We start from the raw sequence: 23,016 nt of genomic DNA on the forward strand, positions 1-23,016 counted from the left end.
GTTATTGATCCCCCTTGGGAAGTAGCAGCACAAGAGTGAGGCTCAAAAAATAGAGACAATAACAAAGAGATATTGGTAAGGGTAAAATAAATTGAGTTTAAAAAAAAAAACTAACAAAAAACTATTAGAATAAAGATGAACATACTATATAGAGTAACTATCCCTGTGTGTACATGACATGCAATATATAATAAATGTGCCTGTGCAAATGTGCAATGGGCGGGGTTCCTACAATAAATAATAACAAGAATAATAATAAAAAAAAAAACAGCTATTGTGACAGTGAAGTGTATAGTTGAGTCCTTCATCAGTGGAGAAAGCAGGTGTTGGGAGCTGTGGTGGTGGTGTTGTGGAGTCTGATCGCTGATGGTATAAAAGAGCCCCCGGAATGCACTGAGGCATGTGGCTGGATGAGTCTGTGGCTGGACCAGCTCCTGAGTTGCCTCAGGTCGTGCACTTTCGTTCCCACCATAGGACTGGCTTTTTCATCACCAGTTTGTTCAGCCTGATGGCACCAATGCTCCCGACACCCACACCCCAGCACACTGCCGCTAAGAATATGACACTGGCTATGCAAAGTGCACACATTTTTCTCCTCAGAAAGATCAGCCTGCTCTGTTCCTTCCTGCAGACGGCCTCAGTGTTATCTGACCAGTCCAGTTTACTGTTCAGATGCAACCCAACGACCCTGTTGGTGTTCACCCCTGACTGTTTATGGAAACAAGTGGTGTGTCATGTACTTACATTATGATTCTAATCATTGTCATTATGTGACGGGAAATTGATTTTTGTTTTTTTTTTTGAAGGAGGCCAGTGTGAAAGGGAGGTGATGTTTATTATTATCATTATATAAATGTGCTACATTTACACAATGATTGGGTACAATGGCAAACAAAATCTTCATTAGGACCGTGAGAAGACAAACAGCACAAGAGGGAGACCCCGTGACCGCCGCACGTCACGGCCCTGCAGGAGAGGTGCTGCTGTCATCATCACCCAGCTCCCTGCCCGAGACAGCAGAGATCCACAGGAGACAAGGAGCTCCCACTCTGACACGAGGCTTGACTATGACAACCTGCAGGCTCACACCGTAGGTTTCATGTACACAAAATCCCTCAGATTTGATCACAACATTTTTCATGTCATCCCAACAACATTATTTTTTACTATTATTTTCTGTTTATATGGGGTGTGTCTAAGTGTCTATTTGGATGTTTCTTAACGACAGTATTGTTTTACATATTAGCAGGCCTATTTAAAGTTGAAATACCGTATCTGTGGCAGTATGGATTTTTTTTTTCCCCAATAAAGAACATCGACTTACTTTATGTATTCAGCTGCAGCTCATGTAATGGCTACACAAAACATTCGAAATATGGCAACAAAACCCCATTGTTCAAACACCAACTTCGTTTGGGACTACAAACCGGCCTGAGGGCAAGAGGAGAGCGCATGCGTGAGGCTCAACACCCATCGTTGCAGACCGGAAGGTGAGAGGGAATTCCACTCGAGAGTAATTCATCCCTTCAGCGTTGCCCATCTCTGGTCTATCATAAAGTGTCTGTTGCTGTCCGCGGAGGACGTTGTCCCTGTTAAACTTTAACTCAGGAGGTCGCTTTATAAAACCATATCCTCCTTTCATCCGTCAGCATCCCCAGGAGCTGGAGGAGTACGGAGGTAAGAGCCAAGTCTTTACTAGCATCTTTAGGTTAGCTTAAATGTTGAACTGTGGAGAGTCGGGGTGGGGGGGCTGTCCTGTCACAGCGAGGTCACGCTAGTAGCCCACAGTTCGACTACTGACCGGTTCGTTCTTGTAACACCGACATGACTGTCCTCACGTTTGTAATTTATGGGGTCACCGTTCGTCCTTCATCAACATCATGTTAGCTAGCTAACGTCAGGTAGGGGAAACGGGAAGAGCGCTCGAGGCGCTCAACTGTTTGCACGTCAGAGAGTTGAGTTAGTGAGGAGAACTGATGAGTCCGTTCCATCCATTCTCACCGTGAGTCAACGAGAAGTGATTCATTTTTACAAATACCACCATAGAATAGCTGGGTTAGTGTCCGTGTCGTTATGACAACATTGTCACATTTGACATGATAGACAGACAGCGGCACTACATGAATTCTTATGTTTCATACTTGTGTATCTTAAAAGAAAAGCGTGGCCGTTCAAAGGTGGTTAGCATTACCAGTCCATTTAAAAGCAGATACCTCCTGTATGTGCAGTAGGCAGGATCAGAGGGGATGAGAGGGGCTGCCATCCCCCTCTGTTAGCAAAAAGACCAAAATTCACTTCCCCCTCTCCATCCATTAGAAGCAGGGAGTGCAGTGGCAGAGGGGTTGTTTAAGTTGAATACGTTAAGTCTGCCTGACTCATTGATTCTATATCTGACTGAGATTTGAGACGCGTAGAGTCTATGGCCCCTCAAATCTAAAGACCCCTTCCAAAAAATCAGTTTGCTAATCATGGGTGAATGAAACAAACTGCGTCCAACCCACTGTATGCTGAACTTTCATACCTGAATAGAAGCTTTTGTCAGTGACCAGAGAAAAGCTTTCTGTGAATTCACTGGGAATTTGTGCCAAGTTGATGCCTTCAAAGTTAGGCAAAAACGGGGACACCAACGCAGCTTGGAAGGTTTGAAGGCATCAACCTCCAGTGGAGTCCAACTGACAAACTGTATAGTAAAATAAAAACAAAAATAAACAACATATGCATATATTTTGCATACATTCTTGGTTCCAAAGATGTCAAAGCGCGAAGGCATGTGACGGCAGGGCTGTTGAGAGACATGACTGAAGAACACAGCTGAACCTTTACCCATTTCATTTTGCTAACAGCAGACCGTGTCCCAACAATAGATCTCATTCAGTTTCATGCACTAGCCAAACACCAGATATTTGCTAAAAATCTGATAAAACATCTGAGGTGGGAAGCCTTGCAAATTCAGCTGGAGTCTTTCTTATCAGCACCACAGTGCACAAACTCAAAACGCCTGGTCGGTTATCATCACTCCCACTCCTGTTATCATTTAAAAGTGGTGAACCAACGGCTAGTGTTGGAATAACGTCCATCTTGTTTTCTATTTCCCTCCAAGCAGAAAGCGGAAGTGCTGACTTGTTGGAGCGGTTGAAAGGAATGAGGATAAACCAGCCAGAACAATGACAGAGAAGAAAAATCAAGAGAGATAAACCACACCAGAGAGAGCTACACCTTGTACTTCCGCCCTCCTGCCGCTGTCATGGACCCAGAAGAAGCGGCAGACTCACAGCTGATGTACAGGATAGATCGCCCTGTCTATGATGAAGCCTTCCTCCGGACGCAGCTTCTCCATCGCAAAGAAAACTCCACCACCCTCCGACAGAGGCTGGCAAACCAATGCCGGTGAGTTTAGATTTAGGATTTTACCTCTGGATTTGCCCTGCTAAAGTGCTGTTCAGCAAGTCATTGAATAAGTGTAGATATATTGATACAAGTCAACATATTCCTACATGGCTCAGTTAAGTGTATTTGTTTTAGATATATATCTAAAAAATAAGATCTAGGATTTAATTAGTCATGTGTTAAAAAAAAAATAGTGCATCTGATGAATCAATTAGTTGATAAAAAAAAACATTCACTGACAATTTTGATAGTGGATAAATATTTTTAAGCAACCATTAGGCAAAAATGTCATGTCACTGAAATTTGAATATCTTCGGACATCTGATCAGACAAAACAAGCACTTAGCTTTAGAAAAAATGTGAAGCAAAATTATCACTGACCTTCTGACAACTGATTTATTAGTCAATCACAAAACAATGTAATTATACAGCATACATGTTGTGGGTGCATTAACAGACAATTAAGTCTTCATAATGTCAGAAAATGTGACAATGCTTATCGCAGTTCCCCACCGTGCAAAGTCACATACTCGAACTTATTGTTTCATGTTCACATCAGTCCAAAGATATTTAATGAACAAAAACAGGAACTTTATATTTAGAATTAAGAATAAAAGGAGCACATTTTTATTTTATTTTAGTTTATCTGAGAATTTTCCCTAGATATTTATTCAATTATCAGTATAGTGCATTCATGGGTAATTACTTTTCACTTCATTGATAAAATGATTATATTTTAAGTAATTGTTTCTGCATTATCAAGAAGTGTTTGCAAAACCTTTCTTCGTACCTGTGGCTTGTTCATTGGAAGGGCATCCTGCTCTCACCGTCTAAACCGTGTGACACTGTATGATTTAACTAAATGAACGTGCGTCGGTGGTGGTTGACTGTCCCTCCTGACCTCCCTGAATGACAGGCCACAGTCTGTGGATGGTAGCATGTGGTGACAGATTACAGCATCATGTAAGCAATGAGCTTGACTTGAGCTAACAATTTGCATGCAGCTTTACTCATTTTAAGAATATGCCTTTGCTCACCTGTCAGTGTTTTATGGGTGTTTGAACAGTGAATCACTGCTAAAACGTCTGGCTCCCGAATTCGGATGTGCAATGACACAATTCCTGATAAGGTTTATTTGAGGGTTTGTCCCGTCACAGAGTAGAGGAACATTAGAAGTTTCTTAATACAGTCACGGTTCCTCCTCCTAGTAGACAAACAGACAAAAGACAGATGATACATGTGGCAGACTACCAGTGAACTTCCGCACTGGTATGTGACTCTTCCATTATAGTTACAATGCCAGGCAGTACAAGCCCAGTAACATCTTGTCTATGAAGAGTTAGAATGTAGAAAAATCTTCATCCGTACTGTGCTGTTTTAGGATCTAGCCAACACAAACAGTGTTAAAGGAAGTATGAGCTCCCGTCATGCTGGCAGTAATGTTATATTTTATAGTTCTTGTTAACTTGAAATCCTTGTTAGAGACACCCCTCCCATCTCTCTCATGGTGATCAACAGTTTTTAGTAGGGCGTGAGAATTAAGTGTTTACCCATAATGATGTGCTGACGTTACGGGTATACAGGTGATTAGAAGTCAGCTGAGTTAGGCAAAAATATTTGCTGTTAGTAAGGAAGAGGAACATGCTGAGTCATGATCTAACTAAGTGTGGCCTTCAGGGGCGTGATGAACTACAGCGACAAAACAACATGGATTCCAGGAAAGACCTCTGTAATTGAAAAGATGCATTTTCTGTGACGGGGGGACTAAAATTCTGTGGGTTTTTTTTTTTTATTACAAACTGATAAATTCACCCACTTGTTTTGTTTGTTTGTTTCTTTCATAGGTGTTCAACAGAAAAGGCCAAGGCGGCGATTTTGACCTTCTTGCCGATTCTAACATGGCTGCCGTCCTATCCAGTCAAGCAGTACCTGTTATCAGATGTTGTCTCAGGTCTCAGCACAGGAGTTGTGCAGCTCCCTCAAGGTCAGTGCCCTGCAGACCCTGCTGCACTACTGTTTGAGGTCCTGTTATATCTTTCAGAAGATTGGACTTCATCTCTTTCATAGACTTCTATCAAATCTATGAAAGCTGTTGTGGAGTACTGTGTTTGCAAAACACTTCGCTATGACCCTTTGTCACCCATGTTTGTTTGAAAGCCTGACAAACATTGCCTTTACAGAATAAGGAAGCCAACAATGTTAGGTATTCCAATGCTTTGTACAGTGACCATACGCTAACTTTGCCTGGCTAGTCATCTGAAATGACAAAAAGATTAAACACGATATTGGCCAGCTGCCAGCTCCTGAGGGGCTGCTTTCAGCGTCACGCTGTCTATGTTTTGGTATCTCTGCAGCGCTGAGGTTGTGATGCAATCACTTGGCTTCTGGGACTTTCAAGCTTTTTTTTACATTTGCCCCTTTCCTCTGCTCCACAGGTCTGGCCTATGCTATGTTGGCTGCTGTGCCTCCAGTTTATGGCCTCTACTCCTCATTCTACCCAGTCCTGCTCTACACCTTCTTTGGCACTTCCAGACACATATCCATAGGTGAGAAACTGTTAAAGCTGCCTGTCGAGGATTCAGGTCGTAAATCTCCTTCTATAGTCTGTGACTGGAGCCGAGATAAGAGATGCAGTAGAAGGAACAGGGCAGCAAAGAGACATTGCCACAACCGCCATAGCTTAAGAAACCAATAAACATGAACAAACTTTGTACCATTTTTGTGGCATAATATTTCAGGGAAGTGTGTCCTTATGTTGTTTGTTGTTATCCACCATGTTCTAAATTAATAATGGTGGATATGCTTTTAAGAAGTGATCAGTCAGTGGCCTTTCAAACATCTAGGTTGCTCCTCACAGTCATATGATAAGTTAAAACTGCCAGCTGTCTCTGTCCAACGCACACAGGGGCTACAGCAGTGCTCTTGTTATCAGCTCAATTAAATATCTGAACAAGTTACAGACTGAGCCAGATTATGGGATGAAAGATAAAGTTTTCTTTGAGATTGCACGCTGAGGAAATGTTTTCAATCCAATGTGATAACCGTGTCCTCAGCTGACATGAACAGCAGGATTGTGAAATTTCCTTGACCCCACTCCTGACATCTCACTCATCTGGGTACTTTCGTTCCTAGAAAGGGCGCCAAGTGGTCTCAAATATCAGCACAGAGTTATTTACACATGATGAATGAGCGCTTCAAACTAAACCCGCTCAAGTTTTTGAAAGAAAGAATCTGATCTGAAATTAGAAAAAACAAAAAACAAAAAACAGGAAGCAGTTGGCTTCACTGCCTCTACCACAAATCGTGTCAGAGAACAGGTTGCTGTGGAAATGATGATACCCTTAGCTTCTGGCAGAGAGCGGGAGGGAATAACTGGGCTGCTGTTCAAGTGCTGGGCAACATGGCCTTTTCAATCAGAGGGATACACATACACACACTTATACTGGACAGCACCTAGCCTATAAGTAAGTGGGGCTAAGGTGAAATCTGTACATGGCTCAAACATGATCATATTGACAGAGGACTGCTGTGTTTGTTTTGGTGTTACTTTGCCCCATTTTCCTGTAGTGAAGTCCTATACTGATAAGAGACTGTATGTCCGTGAAACTGAAAAAGATAAAACATTTGACATAATGTTTCACTGCAATGATCTACTCCAGATCCAGATGCTTTTTGTCCTTTTTCTTCTGAATTTCAACGTCATCAACTCAGCCAAACTTGTAAAAAAACAAAAAACAAAACCAACCTTTTCTGTTATTGTAGCCTGTGTTTTGACAGTTGCCTTCTTCCTCTAGGCTTTTTTCAATTAAGCAAGGCTCTGTGATCTCACTATCACATCAAACTGTTCAATAAGGAAATGAATCATGATTGCCTTCTGACTATGTTGCAATCCATTTTGCAATCCGACCAAGCCCATTTCTGGTGGGATTAGTCCAGACTCTCTTTATTGTCAAATGCTACCTATTGATTATGTCAGAAACTGGTTCAGAAAGTTTTCATTTATGACAGAACATATATGTGTATTGGGCTAAGGAACTAAGAAGAATGATTTGTCCAGTTACAGGAAACAATATGACACCATCTAGTATACAACAACCAAGCTGTGACAATCTGTAACTTTTATGAAACTCTGGCATGGTAGGTATCACATAAAAGATAGTATTGTCAAGAAATGAAACAATCTTAAGTCTTATCACATTTTAAAATTGTTCCTGCAATGAATATTATTACTTTCACATAAAGTTTAAAGGAAATTAAGATAAACTTTATTGGTAAAATATGCACACATTATATCTTAATAGGTGTTTTTTTCAAGCTATATTTAGCAAGCTCTGTCGCACTCATTTTTTTTTAATGCAGAACCAAATAACTTCTAGATGTGAAAGCCCAACATTAATACCACACAGAATGAAAATTTGGTTGCGAGAAAGGGAACGCTAGTGGATAGTTATTTTGGAAAACTGTATATTCTTTATTCAGGTAAAACATTTATTTATTTTTTTTTGTTAATATGATTCCTGCAAACATTTACAACTGTGTTCATGAATACATGTTGCAAATATTTCCTAGGGTTTATTGGATGTTTGGTGCATTTTTTAAAACCCAAACCAGTGTAAAAATAACCATTTGGTGAGGCTTAGAATGCTCATGCAAAGAAACACAAAAATGATAACATTTTATATCCAAGGGCCAAATTTGAAAAAGTCATAACTAGAATGGCACTCTGTAGAGTGTGCACCTCTGCCAAGACCCAACAGTCCCTTTTTATTCAATCAAGCCTAATCCAATACAGAGTAAAACATTTAAATCTGTTCCATCCAGATTTTTATTTGAATCTGCCAGAAATTGTATTTTTTTTCAGCAAGATCAATGCATTATTCCTTTGAATCAAAATACCAAAAATGTGGAAAAACACCTGATTTTGCAATATTAAAGAAAGTGAGAATAAAATTCCCTTTTATGTGGATCCTTACTGAAAGTTAGGAGGGGTCTATTCTAGGCCGAGATGCATCCTCCGTCAAAGTTTGGTGGAAATGTGTTCAGTAGTGTTTGTGTGGTGCTGCTGACAAACCAACCAACCAACCAACAAACCAACGGACACAGCAGAATACTTAAAAAAAGAAACAATTTGTGCAAGAAAATCCACGAGGTTTGAGATTAATTAATATGGAATATGAAATGATACTCTTTTTGCACATTGTTCTCTTCTGCGTCGTGTTCCCTCACGTGGCTGTACTTTAAGCACTAGTGGCTGAGAAACTCTCACCAATGGTTGGTGGTTTCATCATTTTGTCATACAACCGATCTCTGACACAATATTTCAAGGAAATTTACTTGTGCTGTTCTAATCCCATTCCCGTGTTGTTACGTTAATCTTGGCTAAGTAATCGGTGGTCTTTAAGACAGTCAGTGGCCTTTTCACACAGCCAGGTTGCATTCCACAGTCAGCGCCAAGAACAGTATGATGAGCTCCAAATGCCAACACTCTCTGTCCCACACACAGGGGGTCAGCTTTATTAACTAGATTCACTAGTCGCACACTGATCCAGATTAGAAGGTGGTTCGACGTGTCCATAAATGACATGAGCAGCAGGATTGTAAAAATGTCACTGACCCCTCTCTCCTCATCTGATCTGAACTCCTGGTCATCACGAAGTCCACCAGACAAATGGGTGCGATAAACCAAACTCCCCTCAACCTTTAAAACAAAAGACTTGATCTTAAATTAACAACAGGCAGCAGTTAGAGTGACTGTAAAATGGCCTCTTCCGAAACTTAAATCTGAGTTGCTTTGGAAATGATGAGCTCTTAACTTCTGGCAGAGAGCGAGAGTGAATAACTGGGCTGCTGTTCAAGTGCTGGACAAGATGGCCTTTTCCTTCAAAGGGATACTGCACTAAGTGTGGGCACAACCCCCCCCCACCACACACAGTTTAGGTGCATGATTCTACAGTTACAGTGGAGATTAAAATGGATAGATGAAGAACTCCAGACACAAAGTTTGATAAACTGTCCTGTGTTTGTGATCTGCAGGCACCTTTGCTGTAATAAGTCTGATGATTGGGGGCGTAGCAGTGAGGGAAGCCCCAGACTCCATGTTTATCTTGCCTGCGAACGGATCCAACATGTCTGATGTCGTGGACGTGGCGGCTCGTGATGCCAGGCGGGTGCAGGTTGCCGTTGTGCTAACAACCTTGGTGGGAATCATCCAGGTCAGCCTGAAATAAAATAAAATAAAATAAAAAAAACACAACCACCACACTCAGCCAAAAAGTGAGAGCTGCCTGCAGCCTCCAACAGAGAATCTGTTGTTTGGTTAAAACCTCACAGGAAAGTGATACAGCTTTCTCACGCTCAAAATCACTGTTTACCCAAAGGATGTCTGATTCACTGTTGATGTATCCACACCTTGAATGGTGTTTTTATTTGAAACAAAACTAGCTCATTTTTATCACCATACCTTTTTCGCATTTCATATTTTATATTTTTTTCTTCACTCTCTTTCAGTTTGTCTTCGGGCTTCTCAGATTTGGCTTTGTGGCGATCTACCTCACAGAGCCCCTGGTGCGAGGCTTCACCACAGCAGCAGCTGTGCACGTCGTTGTTTCTCAGCTTAAATACCTGCTGGGGGTGAAAACACCGCGCTTCAGTGGACCCCTCTCTGTTATTTTTGTGAGTTTTAATAGCAATGGAGGGTTTGTAGGTAGGAGATGGCCAGATGGCTTATTTTGATGTGGATCCTGATAAAAACCAGTATCGTTTAACATGTTTTTATAGAGGCTGGTCTTTTTTTCAGCTGCTATTCAGTAACAGTTAGGCATAGACAACTGCAACTACTGCTAATGTACAGCTGAAATGATGGGGATTCAGAGAGGTACAAATGGTGATTAAGACTAATTGAATTATTGGACTTTTGCAGAGATTTGCAATCTTCTGAGTGAGCATTTTAGTTGTCGTGAATGTGTGGTAGATGCAAGAAATGGGTAGCTTAGCTTTAAAACTGTCCTTTTTCCTTGGCCGCAGAGCGTCAGCGCGGTACTCAGTGACATCACCAGCACCAATGTCACCACTCTCATCCTGGGCCTCGTCTGCCTGGTCTTCCTATATGTGATCAAAGACCTCAACGAGCGGTTCAAGAAGAAACTGCCCATTCCCATTCCTGGAGAGATTATCGTGGTCATCGTGTCAACCGGCGTCTCGTACGGCTTGTTGTTATCAGAAGACTACAAAGTCGGTGTGGTTGGGAAGATACCAACAGGGTAGGTTTCTATGTATCATTCTTTCAGGTGAATTTCTGGAATGTCTCTGAAGATGTCTAAGAGGATTGTTCTTTAGTCAGTGGATTGTAGAGCTGGGAAATCTGAATGTACTAGTGGTTTTAGATTATTGTGCTTGATGTACTACAAGCGGTATGTTATGTGTTTTCAGGCTTCTTCCTCCATCCCTCCCAGACTTCTCTATCTTACCCAATTTGGTCACAGATTCCTTTGCCATAGCGATTGTAGGATTCTCAATGGGTGTCTCACTTGCCAAGATCTTTGCCCTGAAGCACGGCTACAGCGTGGATGGCAACCAGGTGAGTCTGGATATTGTCCGGCACAATGAAGTCTATCATGGGCCAAGCTTGTTAACCAACAACAATTGGTGCTTTGACATGAATTTGGGAAAATGGGTTATATTCTGAGAAACCTTTTCTTTTTTTAAATTAATTATTTATTTATTCATTTTTTACTGTATTTGAGTTAGGGGATATGAGAAACCTGATTTCCCAGCTGGACTTGTCCATTTAGTAAAATAATCCAGTTTCTGTTCTGCTTTTTTAAAATCATCACACGGTGAAAATGTTGCTGACACAAGTGCAGTAGAATGAGACAGTCTAACTAATTTCCAGCGGTTTTAGCAACTATGGCTGTGCTCCGGACGTGGCTGAGAGCGGTCTGTATGTTGGTGACATCACAACTTACAAAAATCCTGGCCGCTCATTTAAAGGCACAGTTTTAAAATACAATTTTAAATACATTTTGATTACTTATATAGCACTGAGACGTGCTTCATAATAAAAAAAAAAACATATGGAAATCTCACTTTTTACAATGCAGAACCTTTATGTAATGCTTCTGAAATTAGTTTAAATGTTGAAAGAAAATGCGTTCATTCACCTGCTGCATGTATATATAGATTACATTAAACGAGGTTATGGTTATGAGTTGTTTCGTCTGAGCTACGGTGGAAAGGATTTTGTATTTGTTTTGTTGTGGTTCACAATGCTGGAGCATGTAAACACAAGTCAAATGGATCCACAAGCAGAACTAAACCAAAAAAGATCAGTCTGTGACACTATATTGTGTTTCAGGAGCTGATTGCCCTCGGTCTGTGTAACTTCATCAGCTCTTTTTTCCAAACCTTCGCTATCACGTGCTCCATGTCAAGGAGCCTGGTGCAGGAGAGCACCGGTGGAAAGACACAGGTGACACACAGACGCAAACACACACACACACATATCCTCTACAGGAGAGATAAAAATGACAGTGAGAGGTGACGCAGTTATCACTTTGTGTTCAGATCGCAGGGCTGCTGTCGTCTCTCGTGGTGCTGCTGGTGGTCGTTGCCATCGGTTTCGTCTTCCAGCCGCTCCCTCAGGTGGGTGGAGATGATGACACTGAGCCACAAGCTTCCTGTCTGGCAGCTCAGCATCGCAGCTGCAGACACTTTTATTTTTATTTGGGGTCTGTTAACAAAAAGTAGTTCATGCTTCATTTTTCACCTCAAGAGAACAAATCACTGCCAATAAATGTTTTTAATGTGTTTCTGTACAGTTGTGTTCTTATGTTGTATCCTCTTCTGTCGTGTGTCCCAGACTGCGCTGGCTGCCATCATCATGGTGAATCTGTTGGGGATGTTCAAACAGTTCAGAGACATTCCTGCTCTGTGGAGGACCAGCAAGATTGAACTGGTCAGTTTGTCAGATCTTATCATGGTATTGCTCTGCACTTTTTTTTGTCCATTGTGGTTTTTGGTGATCTGACAGGTAGCTCTTCTCTCAGAATAGTCTGTTATATGAGCTACACATGCTGCTTCTTTAGAGTTGAACATCAGAACACAAAAATACAGTGCGATAGTAGATTTTGAATCTTTACTTGGCGATTTTAGCTGATGTAAAGGTGCTGTCACAGTGACAAAATAAAGATAAGAGAACACCTTGTTTTTTTCCATCTGATGAAGAAAACAGGATGCAGCTGTAACACTTTCTGTCTGTATATTTCTGTTTCTTCCCTCTTTCTCTCTCAGGTCATCTGGCTGGTGGCCTTTGTGGCGTCTGTGCTGTTGGGTCTGGATTACGGCCTCCTGGTGGCCGTCGCGTTCGCCATAGTAACTGTCATCTACAGAACACAGAGGTGCTGAAAATAGACAGATGCTTGTCGTTAGTCCAAATGTGTTTTTATTTTGTTTCCATCCCATCATTGTTCACTATTTTCTCTGAATAACCATGATGCCACATATCATGTAATGTAATGACAGTTGTATGAATGGGTGTGGACGGTGCTCCAGGCCTGCTAACAGAAGAATTTGATGTAAAATTTATTTAACTAAGTGTTTCTGACCTTTGTCCTTGTCTTTCAGCCCTAAAAGTGCTATCCTGGGTCATGTTCCCGGCACAGGGCTGTACTGTGATGTGGACGAGTATGAAGAGGTGAGCCTGTGAGAGTAGAAAACACTACAGTCTGAATGCAGGCTGGAAATGTCGCACTTAGTCGGTTGGCCTGAATTCTGAACACCTGCAATTGGTGTCTTTGTTCCCAGGCGGCTGAATACGAGGGGATTAAGATTTTCCACTCCAACTCTTCGATCTACTTTGCTAACAGTGACCTCTATGTGAACACCCTCAAGGAGAAGGTAATCCTAACCGTTGTGTGTGTGTGTGTTTATGGAATACTGTACTAATGTGCTTTTTTAAATTTTCCTTCACTGGAGCAGGGGACTAGTAGGAATACTTGTAGTCATGGAGATAAACAGGTTTTAAACAGGTTGTGCACTGAGGTCTAGAATTAACGGACATTGCTGACACAATGTGTATATCCCCACTGGTACAGAGAAACATGTAATTAAATGAATGCGAAAACAACTTGGCTGTGAGCATGCAGTCGGAATGTGACAGTGACAGACATCCTCTGTTGTGTGTTGTCACACAACAGAGAACCAAGTACTTAATCCCAAACCTGCAGAAGTTAAATCTTATATACAGTTTACATTACAATAGAATAACAAAATATTACATAAGCAGAGAACACCCATTTTGGATACATTTGACTCAGTTTCCTAGATGCATAATGATTTTTGGTGAGAACATGTAGATAAAGGAGAAACCCTTATAATCTGTTGGGGTGATACAAGAAAATGGTTCACTTAAAAACCAGCAAACCTGAAAAGAAAGATATGAACTCAAAAGAATAAAAGGCAGCTGGAACTAGAAAACTAGAAATGGTGTTTAACTATCACATGATATTGGCATGTGTCATTTGAAAATGGTTTATGAATTATTCTTGCGTCATAAGCACTGAGTGCATTTTTAATTAAATAATAAACATGAAAACATCTGACTGTTTCTCATGTAGCTCGTGTCAGTGCCCATGCTGCGTGTCTCTCCCCCCCTCTCATCCTGTTTCCTGTTCAAGTCTTCAGCTGCCTTATCAAAAAGGCCAAAAAAATACTTTAAAAAAAAGAAATGGAGTCTGCTAACATCAACTAATGACCGGCTTCCAGCACAAGAAGTTTCACAGAGTCCCTTTTAGTCCATGTGTTAAAAAAAAAAAAAAAATAAGGTTGACATTATGACTGCGCTGTGTGGGATTTGGTGAAAATCTCAGATCTGCGCTGTAAATGTACAGCTGCAGCATTATGGATATGTATAACCTTTTGGACAGAGCCAGGCTAGCGGCTAGGCTTCCTCACACTGTCTCTGCTTCTACTCTTTATGCTCAGCTAAACTAAGCTGCTGCTGGCAGTTGAGCGTGACATCAGTCTTTTCTTGTCATCAACATGACTGCTAGCAAAGAGATCTCTGCCATTTTGACATAGCGTGATAAATGACAGCACATATTATTAGTGATAAACTTACAATCTGTTTTTACTGTGGAAGACTAAAACTGATTCAACTGTGCTGTGATACTTCCAAAATGACTTTTGCAACATCAAGTAGCTGATTCACTTTAACTAGGTTACATTTAAATTAAACTTAAATTAAACCATGGCTGTAGTGTTTGTATATTTACTTTCACCTCAAAAAGGTTAAAGACAAAATAATACTACCAGATTTTAAGATAAGTAGCTGGTCATGACAAGTTATCAAGTTATCATTAGATATACTTTGTGGCCATCAGTCATTGGCCATTGTTTGTTTTGTTTTGTTCTCTAAGTTTTTTTTTTTTTTTAAAGAATGCACCTTTATAAAAGTGCTACAAACATAACAACATTACAGGAATACATATGTTTTTTCCTTATCAGATTATATTTTAGAGCCATATAAGCATGGACAAGAAGTGCATGTCAGAACTGAGATGCTGAAAACATTTAAACAAACCGTTTGACCTGTCTGCTACTACTGATGACGTGTTCACAGACGGGAGTAAACCCTGAGGACTTACAAGCTGTTCGAAAAGCCAGAAAGAAACTGAAGGAGAAGGCCAACGGCAACCACAGCACTCCACTGAAGATCTGCGCCAAGGTGAGTCTGTGTTCTCTGCCCGGTGGCTTGTTGTGTATATGCACAGTCAGCTTTGTTGACGGTGTAAATATGCAGCATGCTGCTGTATGTGTGTCACATAGGGGCTTGTGTAAATCCTGGAAGGACTGGAAAACTTGTTCCTCAGGCTGACGTACAAGAGCAGGGAGTGCCTGAACCCTCGGGAGGTTTTATGGGTGATGTTTTTCCACCTCAGTGGCACTGAAAGGCTGTGATTGACAAGACAAGCTTTCACATGTATATCTATGTGTGGAATGTCGACTTATCTGAGTCCGACTGTCTGCGGCCGGATCCAAAAATACACAGAAATGACAACATGATATACCTTGTGGCTTGTTTGAATTCCCTTCATGAAGAATCCTTCTCTTTGGTTGGTTCCAGTACAAGGAGCAGGGAGTGACCCATGAGGTTTTGTCCCATAACAACGTGGCGGAGGAGCAGAGGAACGGCCAGCTGGAGGACCGACACAGCGAGTCGGACTTGGAGGAGGCCGTCTTTATTGAGCCTCTGTGCACCGTCCACTCCATCATCCTGGACTGGACGTCCGCCAGCTTCATTGATTCAGTGGGAGCCAAAGCCATCAAACAGGTGCGTTTTCTATTTTCTTCTCTCACCTGAGGATATTTTCAGTATCTGGTTTATTATAACAGCAAGTGTAGATGTTAATGCTCTGAAGTTTCATTCTTGTGCTGCCACAGTCAGTTCAGGAATGATTGTGCGTCGCATCCTGATGTTCAGGATTTGACCTCAGTGAGTAAGTCACTCTGTCTCTGCAGGTCATGAAGGAATATGCAGCTGTGGACGTTAGAGTGGTCATAGCCGGCTGCAACAGTGAGTAATCATTATAACTTTTCCCTGTATTGATTCCAAGCTTAACTGCAGTAATTGCTCCTGTAACTGTGTGAATCTGGAAGACTGTCACTGCAGACTAACCTGGATCATTTTGTGTGATTAATAGGATCCTTGTTGCTTTGTCGTATTTTTTATTAGAGCTGGAACAATTAATTGATTACCTGTCATTGATTAAATTAAGTGCCAACAATTTGATAATTACTGAATTGATACAAATTTTTAACAAATTGTCAAAGTTCTGTGATTCCAGCTTTTTAAAGATACAGTATTTCATATTGTCTATTTGTGTAATTGACTAAATGTAATATGAATAAAGCTTTTAAAACGCCACCTTGTCCGTGAACAGCAGGATAACTTGACTCAACACTGTTGTGGAATTTCCGCTCCCTTGACCATTCAGGAGAGATGAAGAGACTCAGAGACACTGATGGCTTACATTGAGAAAAAAGCAAAAAGCAAAACTGAGTGTTGCCATGATAATCCTCACAAGTCTTCCCAAATGCCCAAATTATATCTACAGCTTCAGGAAGCGTCGCTCCCACACATGGTTATCTGTTTAACAACATAGCAAGGGAAGTGGTTCGGTTTGTCCCCTCTAGCCAGAGGACTAGAAGGTAAAATAGGTCAGAGACACTTAGTCTGCTAACGTAGGAAGATCCAAGGCCTGCTTACGATTTTTATGCAAACAGTTAGCTTAGCCTTGGTTTGTCAGACATCTGTTCTGTAGATATGTCTACAGTAGCTTTGATTAATTAGGTTGCAGAGATCGTGAGATATAAACTCATACAGCAATCTTCACTATCCTAATCCAGACATTAATGTCAGTACAAGATACGTATGACCTCCTATTGCATGAGGACAGAATGACCAGGGAGAATCTTATTTTTCTCCCACCAGCAAACAGATTCAGATTCAGGTCAACCTCTTGCTGAAGTCAGCATTTACCCCAGCTCTCCCCTCTTTCTCGTCACTGACGGGTGTGCTGTGATATGATTCCTTAATACACATGGTAGAGCAAAGACTCATGGGAATAGCTTCATGTAAATACTGGAATATGAAAACACAGTGCTCATCTGGTCTGACTGATCTTGCATTTCTGCTTCGGTCTACTAGGAACCCTTCTGTCCGAGCTGGACACCCTGCAGTTTTTCAGCGGGATCGTGACTGCAGAGATGGTGTTCCCCACTGTCCATGACGCCGTGCTACACTGTCAACACTCAAACTCCCACTCGCAAGCCTCTCCGACGAGTGGAACAACCTGACGGGAGCCGACACCTCACACCCACCTGCAGGAGCCATGAACAATCATTCATATTGAATAGACTCAGGTGGATGTTTTCCCTTCACAACAGTATGACAAGGTTGTTAACTCCAAAGTGCCCAGAGAAGCGAGACACAGGGCATGTTTGAGGCCATTCAGAAATTCAGGATTTCCAGGTGACATTCCCACAGCCTTATTCCTCGGCATCCTCTCTTGAGTGGATCATCTAGAGTTGCACTTTTGAAGTATTCTAGTAGTTCTGTTCAAGCTCTCGGCACTCTTCTGGGAGAGATACATTTTAAAGTAAGCTGCTGCTGCTGCTCTGGTCCAAATGACCTTGTTAGAATGATTTCTGTAGGTGCTGTGTGGAACTGATTAGTGGCTGCCTGTCATTATCATGCTGTATCAGATGTTTATGGTTACTGAGATGTTCGTTGACAGATTAGAGTATATTTTCAGCTGTATGTTTGTGTAATTGTGTATTTAAACCAGCAAAAGTCCTAGCGCTGGTTCATTTGCATTGTCATATTTGTTAAAGTTTGTTTGACTGTTTACTGTTCGAGACGATGTCCAACACTAATGTAGTAATGTACGTTTTAACATAACAAATGTTCTATTTTTTGAAAGTTATTTTTTTGTGTCGTATACGCAGGAGGCCTTAAAAGTTTCCATGTGGTTATTCTACAACATTTGACAAAAGAAAGTGGGTGAGATTCAATTCTGGAATAAACTTTATTTATAAGTGAACAAGAATGACAACAAAAGGACAAGATTTTTTGACTCAGTTCTCTGCTTCTTTTGACAGTAAAAAGTCAAAGAGTTAACTCTCTCTCTCACACACACACACGCTCAGTTGTAGGTCATGTATCTGGGGGTGGCGCTGAACTTGGCGTAGGACTTGATGACCTTGTTAACGGCCTCCAGGAAGTCCTTCTCTGTGGCGATCTTCCTGCGCGCTCTGATGGCGAACATGCCCGCCTCTGTGCACACACTGCGGATCTCAGCGCCTGACAGGAAACACACAGCAAATTTTGCTTACAGAACATCTTTCAGGACCGACAGGAAATACTGTGGACAAGCTCTGCCAGTCATGTCGCCTCAAGTTATTGGGATTAAGGTTTTGTGTTTCTATGGTCATACCACTATGATACACAGGACAGTAAAAATGAAAGTAAAATTATGGCTACAAAACGTGGTAAACTAAATAGTGAATGCTTTTATTTTCATTGAAGCAAATTGAAAAGATGATTTGACATTTGTACAGTACCAGATTGTAGCTCTATTTTCATATTTTCTTTAAGAAAATTACAGCTTCAGCAATTCAAATATTGCGATTGGCCGTTATAAGATTTTGATCATATTTAAATTCATTGTCCTGCATTAGTTAACATTAAGAGGAGTTCACAGCTGAGATAATCTGTTGGATGAAGTAAAATAAGATTTCCCCTGAATCTTAACCTTTGTCCTGTGAAAACCATGCATCTCCAGAGCATCAGCTTTTCAAGACTTGATTACAAACATTTCTGTTTTAAGTTTTAAACATTTTCTGGGATTTCAAATAGCTTGTTTAGCTGAAGAATTGGAATTCTATTAACCTGTAAAATAAACGTTTATTCACCGAATTTGGAGATACAAGAATAGATGGCAACAATATGTTTACAGTGCACCCTTGTGGCCTGACATGAGTACTACACTAATGAACAAATGGGGGTCAAATTTGTAACAGCTGATCAGCGACCCTGGAATGATTATTTCAGAACAGGGAGGAGGATAAACTCTTGTTAAATGAGGGGGAAGAAGGAAAAAGCATTTTGATATGTTTATCAATGAAAAGGAAGAGGTTGAAGGAAAATGTAGTGAGAATGTGTCTTTAGAGAACAAAGGACAGAGTGCTCCATGAGTCTTACCGGTGCTGTTGGGACAGAGGCGAGCCAGCAGCTCAAAACGAATGTCCCTCTCCACACTCATAGAGCGGGCATGAATCTTAAAGATGTGTGTACGACCCTGAAACACAGAACAAACAGGGGTTAGACTATAGGTTCATAAACAGAAGGAAGACAATTCCTAATCACATTGTGACATTTCATGTCAGGTTCATGAGAAGATGTCTTTGTATCTTAGGAACCCTCACCTCCAGGTCGGGCAGGCTGAACTCGATCTTCCTATCCAGACGTCCGGGTCTCATCAGGGCAGGGTCCAGTGTGTCTGGTCTGTTGGTGGCCATCAGCACCTTGATGTTGCCTCGAGGGTCGAAGCCATCCAGCTGGTTGATGAGCTCCAGCATAGTCCTCTGGACCTCATTGTCTCCACCAGCACCATCATCAAAACGAGCACCTGGCAGGTTCAAGATGACAGATAATCACGTTAATGCTTGAGTGTTTTATGAGCACATTTATTTTCTTTACTTTATTTTGGAGAAACAATAGTTCCAGGGTGTTTTTTTTTTTTGGACAACTCTTGTTTTTCTTATTTGAGCATTTTAGGTAAGTATTAGGTAAGCAGTATAGTACATATGTAGTCCCACGCAGTGGTAGGTTTTAATGTAGGAGTATGGTTAGTACCTTCAGTTATGCTGACCTACACTTTGCCAAAAGGTTGTGGCAATTAAGACCTTACAAATTCAAATTTTACAAAACTGAGTGACTTCTTGGGTGGACTTTGTAAGGACTTGCAGAAAACCTGATTTCAGTGTTGCCCCACACATACCTAAAATGTGTGCATGTAAGGTCCATAAACGTGACCACATAGCAGGCTAAAAAAAAAATTTCCAGAAAGACTAAACTTCTCTTCACTTCAGTTTAAGTATTGTTTTTGATAACATTAACAAGGTGTTATGAAATTAACTTTATTCACTTTTAAAATAAAAATCTGGGATTCCTCCGTGTATGACTGGAGGGAGCGGTACTTGTACCACACTTATAGAATAGTGGGTTTACACCATTCTGAATGGAACTTAACACAGATGCACAAGAGAAAATGTGCTGTATATAGAACTGTACAAGACGGTGGGTTATCCTTACCTCCAATGGCATCAATTTCATCAAAGAAGATCAGACAAGCCTTCTTAGTCCTGGCCATCTCAAACAGCTCTCTCACCATTCTGGCTCCCTGCAAAATGGATGTTTACATTCATCAGGACTCAAAATCTAAACAGCTGCTATTCTTTGCCCGCTGTGTTTCTGAAACTCTTCCCACACTCACCTCTCCCACATATTTCTGCACCAGCTCGGAGCCGATGACCCTGATGAAGCAGGCGTCCGTCCTGTTGGCCACGGCACGAGCGCACAGCGTCTTTCCTGTGCCAGGCGGCCCGAACAGCAGCACGCCTTTAGGAGGCTCAATACCCAGATTGACAAACCTCTCAGGCTGGTGAGCAGAGGACAAAGTAAAATAATCAGAATGGTGACATGGAAGGGAAGAGCGGTTTGATTCATCAATGTTCATCTGAATCTGGGTGAATGTTGTGACCATGAAAAGCTCTGGCAGTGATTCAGATTTGGGATTTTCTTCATTTGTGAACACTCACATGGAGCAGGGGGGTCTCGACCACTTCTCTCAGCTTCTCAATCTGCTCCTTACATCCACCCACATCACTGTAGGTCACATCAGGCTTCTCCTCCACCTACAACACGAGAGAAATTGCAAAGGTGCACAAAAGCTGTTGATTAGCACAAATCCGATTAGAAAAATGTCAGATAATACCACAGATTTCTTGACAACATTTTTGCTCTCAGAATGTAGTCCCTAGTGGAGTCATACCTGCATCATGGTGACAGTTGGGTCAATCTTAGGTGGCAGAGGAATGTGGATCTGATACTTGTTTCTGTCGACACTGGAAGAACAGAAGAGACACTACATTTAGCAGATTGTTTCAGTAGACATCAGACGTAAATGTGAGCAATCTTATTAAAAACTTCTGCCTCACCCGACTCTCATGCCCTCCTCGATGTCAGTCGGGGCCACTTGGTCGCTCAGGTCCACCACGAACTTGGCAAACTGTTTGACATTGATGATGTATTTGGGGTCCTCGGAGTCAGCGTTGATGATCTTTGTGCATCTGGTTAAATAAACCATTGAAACAGTGGGGATTTGAAAACAGTCGTTGTTTTCAAGAATCATTGCAGAATATTCAGCACCACCATAACCACCATGAATCTATGGAAACTTTAAGTTAAACAAACTTATGTTGATAGATATTTTACTGTTAAAGCTTTACAATTGCTAAATAGTTTTTAAAGCGACTCAATGTTTGTTTACAGTGAGATAATTGTTCCAATAGTAAGAAATTAACTACAGATTCACCCAATAATGATGATGGTTATTGTGAAGTGTTACCAGTTTATTCATTAGGATTTGAGGTGATGAATTGAAGGATGAATTTGATATACTTTCTCTTTTGACAGAGAAGTTCTCAGATGAATGCAGTGGTAGTGATGAGAAAGTTAACTTGGACAATGCACTGCTTTGTGAATATATTTAACGCCCTCCCTTTAAAAAAAAGAAAAAAGAATGGGTATACATATAATAACGCATTTTATTTTTAAGATTAACTACGTTATCAAGCCAGGACATTCTGTGTTTTTCCTCACAAATACTACCACAGTGCCTTGACCATTCCCACACAATTTCATTACAGACTCACACACACAACTATGAGTTTGCTTTACCTTGCTACCTGCAGCGGCTGTTCACTCTGCAGAGTCTGTTTGTCAGCAGCCAGATCCCAGAGTGCTGGTGGAGCCAGGCCTGTGTCCGACTCCTTAATGCCTGTGAAAGCAAAAAGAAAAAAAAAAAAACCACAAACACATCCAGTCAGGACATTTGAAGCCACTGGTTTAACGAGAAAATCTGAGTAAGGCCAATAAATTTGACATTGAAACCCATCTATGGTTTTGTCACCCACCTGTGAGCTCGTTGATCTTTTTGAGCAGCTGCTGGATGTCATCTTCCACTTGTTTGATCTGTCTGGAGTAGGTGCTTTGACCCTGACGATGAACAGCACGCACCACATTAAACAACCTTTTAATTAATACTAATGCTAATTTAAGCTATCCAGCGCTTTCAGAGGTAGAAAGCTGAAAACCTGAGCGAGTACTACTCAGGCTGTACTTACATATGTTTTCAGCAGAGCGATGTCCCCTTCATCCAGAGCTGTGAGGATGAAAACAACATGAATGAGTCTGCACTCTGTCAGTGGGCCGCTAGCATTGTTGTCGAACTGAGCAATGCCGGTTGTTTCATCACGGTTACGCATATCACAGCAATTGCTTTCATTGCAAACATCTTAAAAGTTACATTTACCAAACCCTCACAGTTGCCTGGGTATGTGGTAAAATACTAGCAGCTCATATACAGAACAGAGCTAACGTTAAGCTAGCTAGGGAAGCTAATGTCGACGTTCCTTTTAGCGAAAGCATTGACTGTTTGAGAAGTGTATTTCCATTTCCAGATAAAGTGGTTACCTCTGATAGGTGCGTCATCCTTTTCCTCTTCTTTAGTTTTCCTTTGGTCGTCTCCCAAATAGTCCGGCATTTTTAATCAGGGAATAAACTGTCTCTCACAAATAGCCCGAGCTGCTTCGGCAACCAAACTGTACCATTACACAGCAGCTTTGAGTTTCCGCCGCTGTGTGCCAGTCACCGGAAATAAGGGTCGGAACTTTATTGATGATGTACCACCAAGAAAACAAATATTTGCCACACTAACGACGCTCTTATAATTTAAACTATCAATTGTAAATATGAGTCAAATGTTGTGAATGTTCAACTAATATGAG

At 41.3% G+C, this 23,016-nt stretch overlaps 2 protein-coding genes across 4 annotated transcripts; one reads left to right on the plus strand and one right to left on the minus strand.

Moving 5' to 3' along the window:
* The first annotated feature begins 1,457 nt into the window (after positions 1 to 1,457).
* On the plus strand, positions 1,458 to 17,987 carry slc26a5 (solute carrier family 26 member 5). Of its 3 annotated transcripts, none has more exons than XM_037122456.1 (18): positions 1,460 to 1,677; positions 3,101 to 3,387; positions 5,232 to 5,371; positions 5,823 to 5,933; positions 9,421 to 9,599; positions 9,895 to 10,059; positions 10,411 to 10,646; positions 10,816 to 10,963; positions 11,741 to 11,854; positions 11,950 to 12,027; positions 12,245 to 12,340; positions 12,676 to 12,782; positions 13,009 to 13,078; positions 13,189 to 13,281; positions 15,005 to 15,109; positions 15,509 to 15,715; positions 15,904 to 15,958; positions 17,093 to 17,987. In XM_037122456.1, exons 2-18 carry the CDS (start codon positions 3,245 to 3,247, stop codon positions 17,239 to 17,241), a joined length of 2,196 nt encoding a protein of 731 aa, XP_036978351.1. In that variant the 5' UTR covers positions 1,460 to 1,677; positions 3,101 to 3,244; the 3' UTR covers positions 17,242 to 17,987. The 3 variants fall into 3 exon arrangements, with proteins under 3 accessions (XP_036978353.1, XP_036978351.1, XP_036978352.1); XM_037122457.1 differs by having other exon boundaries at positions 3,104 to 3,387; XM_037122458.1 differs by lacking the exons at positions 15,509 to 15,715; positions 15,904 to 15,958; positions 17,093 to 17,987 and adding an exon at positions 15,211 to 15,470 and having other exon boundaries at positions 1,458 to 1,677.
* Positions 17,949 to 22,893, minus strand: psmc2 (proteasome 26S subunit, ATPase 2). Its single transcript, XM_037122464.1, has 12 exons — positions 22,703 to 22,893; positions 22,354 to 22,391; positions 22,144 to 22,225; positions 21,908 to 22,007; positions 21,166 to 21,297; positions 21,000 to 21,072; positions 20,767 to 20,862; positions 20,442 to 20,606; positions 20,261 to 20,348; positions 19,372 to 19,574; positions 19,148 to 19,244; positions 17,949 to 18,247 (listed from the first exon to the last, which is right to left on the minus strand). The coding sequence occupies exons 1-12, from the start codon at positions 22,770 to 22,772 to the stop codon at positions 18,090 to 18,092; spliced, it is 1,302 nt and encodes a 433-aa protein (XP_036978359.1). The 5' UTR covers positions 22,773 to 22,893; the 3' UTR covers positions 17,949 to 18,089.
* Between the last annotated feature and the right edge of the window lie 123 nt (positions 22,894 to 23,016).

Source organism: Acanthopagrus latus, chromosome 14 (assembly GCF_904848185.1).
Source record: "Acanthopagrus latus isolate v.2019 chromosome 14, fAcaLat1.1, whole genome shotgun sequence".
NCBI classification, from domain to species: domain Eukaryota; kingdom Metazoa; phylum Chordata; class Actinopteri; order Spariformes; family Sparidae; genus Acanthopagrus; species Acanthopagrus latus.